Below are 11311 nucleotides of genomic sequence, written 5' to 3'. Positions count from 1 at the left end.
ATATTTTATTTTGTTTTTAAATCTTTTTAATTTTTTTCATATTTTTTAAAATTATTTTTATTGGCAAAATGATTTTTTAATATTATTTTAGTAGTATATTCTTATGTTAATATATTTGATATCATTATAGGTTAAATAAAAAACCGAAAAAGATTGGCCGAACCAAACTACATTCGGTTGGTTAGTTCACAGGTAAAACCATGGTTCTGAAAATCGGACCGGACCAGCCGGTTCAATCGGAAAAATCGGAAACCAGTTACCTAGCCGGTCCGGGTAACGTAGAAAATCGCCTGGCAAAAAATTGGTGGAAAAACCGATCAAATCGGCAGTTAACCGGCGAACCAAAAGAACCGTCCGGTTTTTTGGCGGTTTAGTGGTTTGCAACTTCAATGCCAAACGACGTCGTTTTGGCGTTTAAAAAAAAAAAAAAAAGAGAAAGGCGTACGCGAAGTCACTAACCCTGTAACCCACTATGCCCTAAGTCACTAACCCTTTCTTCCCCTTTCCCCTAACCTAATCGGCGCCAGCCTCCATTCACCCACCAAGGCCACCATTGCCACCCACAACCATACAGAGCAGCCGCGCCCCCCACCGGCCGAGCCCGCCTCCTCGTCGCCAAACGTCACCTAGGCCGCCTCGTCATTCGCCACCCACAGCCATCCACAGCCGCCGCGACCACCACCGGCCGAGCCCGCCTCCTCGTCGCCGAACGTTACCTAGGCCGCCTCCTCATTCGCCACCCACAACCATCCACAGCCGCCGCGACCACAATTGGCCGAGCCCGCGTCCTTTTGAATTCGGTAAGACTCTGTTCTATGCTCGCCTTCTTGAATTTGGATTTTGATTTTCTGAGGTTCTGTGAGCTCGCCTTATGGTATGATTTTTATTCTGAGTTGATTCTGCTGATTTGTCTGCTTTGTTGATTCTGGTTGCTGGATTTGAGTTATTGATGGTGTTTTGTTGATTATGGGTTGCTGGATGTGAGGGGAAATATTGTTTATATTGGAATCTGATTTTCGATTCATGAGTTTTTCCTGAGGTTATTGTTTGTTGAGGAACCTGCGCTTCTCGATGGAACTTGGGTGTTGCTGTAAGTCTGAGCTGAATTTTATTCAACTATGCTTTTTTCCTGAAACTGAATTGTTGCACCACTCACTTGTTAATATTGTGTCAATTGATCAGATCTTTGAGGCTGATGGATCAAGCAGCCATGTGGGACTCACTTATTTGAGAAATTCTGCATCCATCATGTGAGATTACCCCCACTTCTTTCCTAATTAGCTACCCACATGCAGAACATCAAATATTTATGGCCTCTAGTGACATCACAAGGAATGCACATTCTATATGATTATACAAAAGTCAGAATTTGACCTGGGTGCAAATTGGAACATCAATCATTGGTTTAATTCTAATAATAGCTGACCTTGTTCTCTCTAACCCTTTCTTGATCCTCTTCACATTATTCAACATGTTTGTTAATGCATATTTAGTTATGAATAGTTGCAGCTCAAGTGAACTATGCTTCTTGTTGATTACCGGTTTATTGACCGGTCCGGTTCTCGCAACCTTGGTAAAACCAATGAATTTTGGCTTCAAAATTCAAAATGGTTTGGTTGGTTGGTTTTGCGGAAAACCAAACCGAACCGACCGAAAACACCATGGATTTAACACGAAACAAGATGGGCACGTGAAATTGTGACGTGTGAGTTAGCCCGTCATTTTGGCGTGAAACTCGGTTAATTCCACATGGACATCTAATCATGTTCCACGACACACACACTGAAGCAAAAGGAACTCAAACACAGTCTCGACTCTCTACTCTCTACTCTCTACTCTCATCTCCGTCCCCTCCTTTGACTCAAAGATGCCGCGCCATCCAACCACCCTTCGAGTCTTCTGCGTCGGAACCCTCGACACCAAGTTCCACGAGCTCCGCTTCCTCTCCAACTCTCTCCGTTCCAATCTCCAACGCTTCTCCACTCACCTTTCCTCCAAGGTACTCACCAAATTCCAACATTCATTCATATTTCATAAAAACCACCGCTATAACCGTCTCGCACTGACGGAATTCAGTTACAGGTAGAGGTGGTGGTTGTTGATGTCTCTGCTGGTCCAGAGGAACCAAAGAGCATCCAAGATTTCACATTCGTTTCCAGGAGCGAAGTTCTCTCTTGCTGTGGTGGATCAAACGCGTATGAATCGGACAGAGGTAAGGCCGTTGCGAGGATGTGCCAAGGACTTGAGCAGTTCTTGAAGAACTCTCAAAACGACAAGGAGGGTGTTGCCGTTGCAGGCGTCATTGGAATTGGGGGCAGTGGAGGGACATCAATACTTTCTTCTCCCTTCAGGTCTGGGACTGATGCAGGTTCTAATGGCCACAAGGATTTAGTTATTTTATTATAATTATACAATGTAATGTTCAATTTGCCCCCTATTATTTATAAAATTTGACCCCGAACTAAGGAAAAAATGTTTGATCACTAAACCAAAACAGTCTTTCTGCGTGCACTAAATAGTCCCGAGGTCTCATTTGCACCGATTACGTACCTGATATTTGTAAAAGTGCACCATGTTACTTCCTTAGTCCTTTAAGTGATTCATCACGCCAATTTCAGGAGGTAATTGGTTCAATTGAGATCTCGGAAACTATTTTAGTGCCCGCGGCCAATCTCATGGACAACTTTGGATTTTAACTCAAAACTATTTATTTTATTTGTATTATGTATTATTTTGCGGCCATAGTATAAACTTTTTGTATCCGTCATTTGCTTCAGGTCCCTTCCAATTGGTGTCCCTAAGGTTATTGTGTCAACCGTGGCCAGTGGTCAAACTGAACCTTATGTTGGGACATCGGATTTGGTGTTGTTTCCTTCCATTGTGGACATTGCTGGAGTTAATAGTGTTAGCAAGGTAATATTGTCCAATGCAGCTGCTGCTTTCGCTGGAATGGTTGTTGGAAGAGCTATTCAGAGCTTAGAAGATTCGTCTTCTGTGGGAGATAAGCCTACTGTTGGTATAACTATGTTTGGGGTTACTACTCCATGTGTCGATGCTGTTAAAGATAGGTTGAATAAGGAAGGTTATGAGAGCCTTGTTTTCCATGCAACTGGGGTTGGTGGCAGGGCTATGGAGAATTTGGTTAGAGAGGGATTTATACAGGTATCTATATATGCACACATTATTTGACAATGGCAAGTTAATTTGACATTGTTTATCTGAAAAATTGGGACTTCAATTCTTTGGTAGAGGATGTAAGAATTAGTTATATTTTGATTTAGTAGTTATATATCCTTATAAAGGAAGAAGTTAAGGTTTGGAAGCATGGCATAAGAATCGATGATCTTTATGAAGTCATGATATACCCTCCTAAATAGTGATATATGATCTGGAATATCATCTTAGTTCCTAACGAAGAAAGTATTCGTGGTGCTTTTTATATTCTTCAAGATATTAAATGCATTTAACCTTTAACCATAATAAGAAATTTGGAGAATAATTAGAAAGGTTTGATCTCTTCTAAATTTAGTCTACTTATTAGTAATGGATGTTCTGTTGAATCTTATATCAAAATTTCGATTAGATTTCTGAAAACGTGGATGTACTTGTTTGTTTTTTTCATGGATGTACTTGTTTCAACCAATTGCATATTCAATTGCCTTTTTATGGGTTCATGACAATTTATATATGGATCTAAGCTTTTGGTTATGTTTGGTCGTTGTCCTATTGCAATGTAAAAGTTTCATTTTACCTACATGAATGCCTGACCAAATGAAAGATCTTTACGGATTATTTATTGAGCTCTGTACCACATCCAAATTATTTTACGTAAATGCACAAGTGTTCCTGTTTGGGAAAGCATGCACTTAAGTATCTTTCACATACTTGTATAGTAGACAAATTATGAACGCTTTTACACTGTTTCAGATTCTTGTTTATATATTACTGCCTCCATTTGTGTTTTTTCACATATATTACTTTCTTTTCCCAACTTTTCTTAGGGTGTTTTTGACATCACAACAACAGAAGTAGCAGACTACATAGTTGGAGGCGTAATGGCATGCGACAGTTCTCGCTTTGATGCCATTTCAGAGAAGAAAGTCCCCCTAGTTCTAAGTGTCGGAGCATTAGACATGGTGAACTTTGGTGCGAAAGATACCATACCTCAGGAATTTCAGCAGAGAAATATATATGAGCATAATAAGCAGGTGAGTAATCTATTTGACTAGGATGTTTGGCTTTCAACTAGGCATATTTTTGCATTATCAATATTTTGCTTTAATTTCATGCCAATATGGGACTTATTTTAGAAAACACAGAAGAATCTTACCTTAGATGGTTTAAACATGTGCTGCTAAGGCATATAAGCACTACTAAGAAGAGTAGATTAAATGAAGGGTAGCCAAAAAGATAGAGATTGATGGAGAGTGGAGACAAATAAAATCATATAGGCAAAATTTAGATTCTAAATGGCTTTATATTAGACATCATTTATGATAAAACATTATGGCATCATTTGATTCATGGAATAAAACCTATCTAGAAGGTTAAGTTCTGTTGCTGTAATGTTTTGTCCGTCATCTTAACACATGTTGAATTTGGCGATGAATTTCCTACTATTGGATTCTACTAAAGCATCGTAGTCTTAATGGTAATTTTATGCTTCACAATTGTTATAATTGCTGCACTTAAGCTAAAATACAAAATTCTGTCAAGTTCAGGTTTCACTCATGCGAACAACTGTAGAGGAGAACAAAAAGTTTGCTGAATTCATTGCAAATAAACTGAACAATTCATCATCTAAAATCCGTGTTTGCCTCCCAGAAAAGGGTATATCTGCTTTAGATGCACCAGGGAAGCCTTTTCATGACCCAAAGGCAACGGGTACTCTTCTTCATGAACTACAAAGGCTTGTTCAGACAAATGATGATTGTCAGGTACTATAATTGCTCAATAACGACGTTTATTAAAACTATAAGCTTCAATTTAGTTTGGACTTTATTTTATTTATCTATTATTGATATTAGGATTTGCGAAATTTGAAAGTTATGAATTTTTCAGGTAAAAGTGTATCCCCATCATATTAATGACCTTGAGTTTGCAAATGCATTAGTTGATGCATTTTTGGAGATTAATGAGAGCTCTACTAAAGATTCTACTCATAAACAAGTAGCCAGTCCTGAATCCATTGATCACTTTCGTAAAGATGATGATGCTTCAAATGCATCAAGTTTTAGGAACATTGGCTATGCGCCTAGTGAATTCCCAGATGCAAAACCAGGTTCTCATTCAATTTGCTTAATGTTTCTATTCTTCCCAAACATTTGGTAATTGAAGTTCTAGATATGCACATATACTATCTTTGTACTGGTTTGGCCTTAAAAAACAATGTGTGTACTTTGCTGGATTTGTAGCAATGTGTGGCATTTGGCAATGAAGAATTAATTTTACAACTTTTCCATGTTATTTTTTTGCATGTTACTCTTGATCTGCATTGGCCTAAAAATGTTTCACCTAAAAATGTTACCCCTTTTATGCTGAATTGCACAGAAATAAGTAAGTCTCAGTTTACTTTAGGTAGAAAGTGTCTCTTTACGCCTGATGCATTTACTATTTATATTGGCAGAAACTTTGGAGAAAACACGCTTTATATTGCAGCAATTAAAATCTCAAATAGATAAAGGAATACCTATAATCGGAGCTGGTGCTGGGACAGGCATATCTGCCAAGTTTGAAGAAGCTGGAGGTGTTGATCTGATAGTGCTGTACAACTCAGGGCGCTTCCGGATGGCAGGGAGAGGCTCATTAGCTGGGCTTTTACCTTTCGCCGATGCTAATGCTGTTGTGCTTGACATGGCTAATGAAGTTTTGCCAGTATGCTTATACTTTTACTTGTTCAATGAGATCCTACAACATTTTCCTACTGTGAACTTCCTTTCAAGCTGTTTTGATATCAGTTCTCTGATTTTTCCTTCGTACTGTTCAATTTATCTTGATTCCTATGCTTTGTCTAAATAATTGGTGTAACTTTTTTGGCAAAGAATTCGGTACCCTCTCTAAGGCAAGGCTACAAATGACATTTTCAAAAATAATTCTGATTTTAACCTCATCTTTTTTTTTTTTTTTTTTTCCATTTGAAATTACAAAATTTTTTAAAGCCAATCCTTGTTCTCACTCTACTGAATTGCATAGAAAACAACCTACATGGCTAAACCAAGAACTCATCATGGCAGCATTATGCTCAAAGAAACCCAAATCAACTCGAAATTGGCAAAGACAATGTCCTCCATTTTCTTCTTCCTCTTCCACTCCCTAACCTCGTGCTCCTCTTCCAAAAATAATTAATTCATTCCATGCATATTGTGTTGTGTACTATACAATTCAATTTGTAACTTTATTGATTGTTATGTGTCTCCCCGTGTTGATGCTCAGTTTGTTCTTGTCCATCATGAACTAGGTGTTATAATCCCTAGTAAATAGGTAGAGTTAGATGAGATTGAATTCTCTTAATTGCTATGTAGCAAATGCGAGGACTATGAAGGACATGGTAAAAGCGTAGCAAGAGGACCTGTGAAATCTGGCTTTAGGAGTTCATAAGAGAGATTTCTTCTTCTTTTAGCCATTGCTTTAGTCCGAGCTTGTGGGTTGGTGTCTCTGCGATTTGGTGGAATGGAAACAAAAGTTGGGCTCAGAAAGAAAATATCCGAAATTTAAGAGCAATTTTATAATTTCAGATAAAAGAAAGTGAGGGTTCAGATCAAAATTATTTTTAAAAAGGTTACCTGTAGCCTCTTCTTAGAGAATGCTACTAAATTTTTTGCCAACTTTCTGATGGAAAGAATTTGTCATTTTATGTCATCTTTTGTAATAAATAAAATCCTCTTTTGAAGTTAGTGTTGTGTCCGTTTCTCCAGCACTCTGTCTAACATGCTGATCTTTGGTATTTCAGGTGGTAAAGAAGGTACCGGTTCTTGCTGGAGTTTGTGCAACTGATCCTTTCCGTCGAATGGATTTCTTCCTTAAACAGGTGGAGTCTACTGGATTTTCTGGGGTGCAAAATTTTCCAACAGTTGGATTATTCGATGGAAATTTCAGACAAAATCTTGAAGAAACCGGAATGGGATATAGGTAAGTGTTAATTTAATAAAAGAAATTTTTATCAGTGTTAATTGAACCGAATCATATCTTACAACTTTTGTTATGTTACCTCATTAGCTTGGAAGTTGAGATGATCCAAAAAGGTCATAAAATGGGTCTCTTGACAACCCCATATGCATTCAATCAACATGAAGCTGCGGAAATGGCTAAAGTTGGTGCTGATATTATAGTGGCCCATATGGGTCTAACTACAACGGGTTCAATCGGTGCAAAAACTGCTGTTTCACTGGAGGAAAGTGTGGTTCGTGTACAAGCTATTGCAGATGCTGCACATAGGATCAATCCCAACGCAATTGTGCTGTGCCATGGAGGTATGTACATCACCTAGAAATCCTTTTGTTTGGGTATTGTGAATTATTAGAAAGTACTTTTCACTGATCAATTGTTATTCTTTGGAGCTAGTGATAAAGTGGACAATACTTTGAATTAGACAACTGAAGAAATGCATGTTAAATAAGAATAACTGAAAGTGAGAATTGGAGTGACGGTCTGAGGGATGCCGGATGAAGCTCGGATTGAAAAGGGTGTTGCCGAGTTGATGAAATAAAATAATGTGTTTACAACTTTAACCTTATAGAAATCTGTTTGGAAATTTGAATACAATGAAAAAATTGGAAACAAAAGTTGGACACCAAGTTCATGGAATCCCCCTTTTTAATAGCAGATGTGTGACTAAGTGTTCGTTTGTGAGTTGGGGTTTTGGAGAGAAATGAGGGGAAAAGAATCTGTGTTAAATTTTGAATTTTTTTGCTACAAAGTACAAACCCTGCATTTCCCTCCTTTCCCTCCCCTCCAAAATCCTAACTCACAAACGACACTGTAGAGATGGTCCTAGATGTCTTGAGATCCAAGATTTTTTAGGGGAGGGGGTTGGGGGTGTGGAACAGAAAACAAGAAAAGGAAAGACAGTTATAAAACTTGGAAGGTGACCGTAGGTGAGGAAATATGACCTCAAGATTCTGGTAACAGTTGTGAATATTGGAATTAAATATAGCTTTCCGAGAAAGTTTCAGAATCAAGGAAGAGAGGTCAAACTTGAGTGTTGGAAGGTAAATTCAGAGTGTGCAGCATATTGCACAAGAATAATGTACCATAATGAGAATGCTCACTACTATTCTGTATTTTCTGAACATTATTGTTCTGTTTTTTGTGATTTTTTAGTGGCGTTCAGATTAATGTACTGGGATATGCAGGTCCAATATCAGGTCCAAAGGAAGCAGAATTCATATTAAAGAGAACCAAGGGAGTCCATGGATTTTATGGCGCATCGAGCATGGAAAGACTACCGGTGGAACAGGCTATCACAAGTACAGTCAAAGAGTACAAAGCAATTTCCATTAGCTGAGGTTTAACATGTTTGTTCCTTCATGACACTGCTCTTAATCTGTACGTATACCACATGTCTAATAAGTAATAACGGCGTTTTTATTTTTATTTTTTTTTTAATTTATTATGAGACATACTAAAATTGTGGAGAACGTAGGATTCACTGTTATATAAAATTTAGTTGTAAATTGAAATGAAGCAAAACCAATGTACTATACCTTTATTTGGATCCTTTGGAAAATACAATAAAAAGTATTGTCCTTTATCATATGGTTGTGTGCCCAAATCTAGGGAACATGGTTCAGTAGAAGGAATTTATCGTTCTTTAACCAATGTCAAGGGTTTTATTCTTGTTTTGAATATGGAAAAACTTTAAATATTCTGGTTGTGCACCTAAATCATGCCTAAGCTAAAATGTACAAAATTACTGATGGCACTAGAGTTGTATAATCACAAAGTGAGGGTTTAGTGTGTGTTCTTAATCCGAAGATAATTTGCGGATGAATGAGAGGATTTCATCAGAAACTTGTTGAGCTTTCTCCTGATGTATAAAATGGTGGCCATCCATTATAACTACTTCCAGATTTGGAACGAGACTCTTAAACAAGTCTCCTTCGACATAATCCTTTGTACCCCCACTACTTCTGAAACCAAAGTCTCTCTCTCCAGCAATGAACTTTGTTGGAACTGTAATCTTTGATCCCTCCCATGGTGCAAGAAGCTCCCAGTTTCTGCAACCATTTACCATGTAATAATTATGTGCAAATTATTAATATTCTAACATACACAAGTTTAGTAGCCAAAGTTAATACGCTTTGGAAAAAGTAATAAGTGCAGCACTCCTTAGACTCTAAGGCTCAAATCCTAAACTCCGAATCGTATATCCTGAATTTTAATTTTTAAGTCTAAATCTGAACTATCGATATAAAATATAATAAATGAAATGTTAAGATTTGTTTAATTAACAAGGAAGTGTGCAATATTCCTTACTTAGTAAGGAGTGTTTAAGATGAGCCTAAAACTGTGTATCTTTGTTAAACCAACACTAACTTTAACAAAGTGAAAATAAATACTTACAGGTCCATTGCACGGTAATAGTTGAATGCACCAGTAAAACCAGACTCTTGAAATTTGTCAGCAAAGACCATGAGTTCCTCTTCAGTTATCCAAGATGGCAAAGCGGAAGGTGTTGGCAAGAAATCAATAATCTCCATGCCAGGAGGAGCTGCTAGAAATTCGGTCCAAGTCGCTAACATGAACTTCTTCATCACTGTCAAACAATCATATCTTGCGAAGGCTCTCTCTGCTCGACCCGGTTCCTTTCCGGCCAACACAAAACAAATTAGCAACAAATTTTAGAATTAAGTGAATCTAATTCAAGCACGGAAAGCCAGTCTAAGCTAATCATGTCTTGTTTGAGCAATTTAAGGAATGAGTGTGAATGGTACCTGGAACTGGGAGATATGAGTATTATCACCATATGCCATTCTGATAGCTTCAACGGTTTTAATAGTTGGAATCCTTGGGAAGTAAGGAACGCCTATAGCAACAAATCCCTTAACTCTATCAGGCCTAAAGAGACTCATGTGCCAACCAATGTTTGCTCCCCAATCATCTCCAACAACAAGTGCCTCCATTCATTTAGTGTTAAAATGGGTCAAAAGGTTATAATATCATGGAAAACAAATACATCAATTCTCCAAGTATTTGATCACATAATTGAATCTGATCAGGAAGTCCTTTACACCTCATTTAGTATTTGTATTTACAATAATAAATAAATATATCGATATCAGAAATATAAGAGTTTAACCAATATATTAAAGTTACAAATTAAAAATTCTTTTATAGAAAAAAGTAACAATTTATTATACATTTATTAAAGTAAAAAAATTAAAAAACTTCTATTATTTTCACGGCACGTTAGTTAAATCCGAAACATGATCATAAACTTCTTATCCTCTTTTGTTCTAGTATCTTTGCATTATCTATTTTGAAACACTTAACAAACAAAATCTTAAATTAAGTTGAGAAATTAGAGTTTAAGAGAAGAAAGTAAAAGATTTATAATGCTAAGTTTTTAAAAACTACACTAGGATTTTGACATACCTGTTGTTCCCCAAAGTGGTCAATGAGGCCTAAAAGGTCACCAACTACGTGCATAAAAGTGTAGGAACTGGGGCTGATAGGAGAATCTGAATCACCATATCCTCTTAGATCAGGTGCTACTGCATGATAACCATGGTTGGCCAAGTATTTGAGCTGGTGGCGCCATGAATACCATATCTCTGGAAAGCCATGAAGCAGCAGAACCAGTGGTCCTGTTCCTTGCTCTGCTATGTGCAACCATATCCCGTTGGTTTTGATTCTTTGGTGATTCACTTCACTCATGATCATGGCCATGGATATGGTGCTTATTAATTTCTATCAAATTTTATGGGTCAAGCAGAAGGAAGAGGTATGTAGGTGGCGGATATTTCTTTTTATGCGTTAGTTGTTATTTGTTTCAAAAGGATTTCTTAGATGTAATAATTGTGATTGTGATTGGAGCCATTAGACTGAATTTCTATGTATTCCGACTGAAGGGACAAATAAACTTTCGAAGATTTATATTTTTGATAGATTAATTTTAAAAAAATATTAATAAAATTTTTTAAAATAATAAATGTAAATAAATTAATTTAAATTTAAATTAAAATTTTTTATTCTAATCACAAAAATTAAATTAAAAATTATATATTTATATCTATTATTTTAAAAAAATTTATTAATATTTTTTTAATTAATTTATATAAAATATAAATTTTCAAAAATTTATTTATCACTT

General features: G+C 36.8%; 2 protein-coding genes across 3 annotated transcripts; one reads left to right on the top strand and one right to left on the bottom strand.

Annotated features, from left to right (window-relative positions):
• Positions 1749–8588, top strand: LOC107625427 (UPF0261 protein SACE_5696). Of its 2 annotated transcripts, none has more exons than XM_016328061.2 (10): positions 1749–1999; positions 2077–2351; positions 2778–3162; positions 4002–4208; positions 4722–4937; positions 5062–5281; positions 5627–5874; positions 6950–7128; positions 7216–7469; positions 8352–8588. In XM_016328061.2, the coding sequence occupies exons 1-10, from the start codon at positions 1868–1870 to the stop codon at positions 8501–8503; spliced, it is 2268 nt and encodes a 755-aa protein (XP_016183547.1). In that variant the 5' UTR covers positions 1749–1867; the 3' UTR covers positions 8504–8588. The 2 variants fall into 2 exon arrangements, with proteins under 2 accessions (XP_016183547.1, XP_016183553.1); XM_016328067.2 differs by having other exon boundaries at positions 1751–1999; positions 2083–2351.
• LOC107625440 (epoxide hydrolase A) lies at positions 8682–11039 on the bottom strand. The gene is made up of 4 exons (XM_016328076.2): positions 10594–11039; positions 9933–10115; positions 9562–9803; positions 8682–9215 (listed from the first exon to the last, which is right to left on the bottom strand). The coding sequence occupies exons 1-4, from the start codon at positions 10885–10887 to the stop codon at positions 8963–8965; spliced, it is 972 nt and encodes a 323-aa protein (XP_016183562.1). The 5' UTR covers positions 10888–11039; the 3' UTR covers positions 8682–8962.

The sequence above is a fragment of the Arachis ipaensis genome, chromosome B01 (assembly GCF_000816755.2).
Source record: "Arachis ipaensis cultivar K30076 chromosome B01, Araip1.1, whole genome shotgun sequence".
NCBI lineage: Eukaryota > Viridiplantae > Streptophyta > Magnoliopsida > Fabales > Fabaceae > Arachis > Arachis ipaensis.
This window is presented reverse-complemented; position numbering and strand designations above follow the sequence as displayed.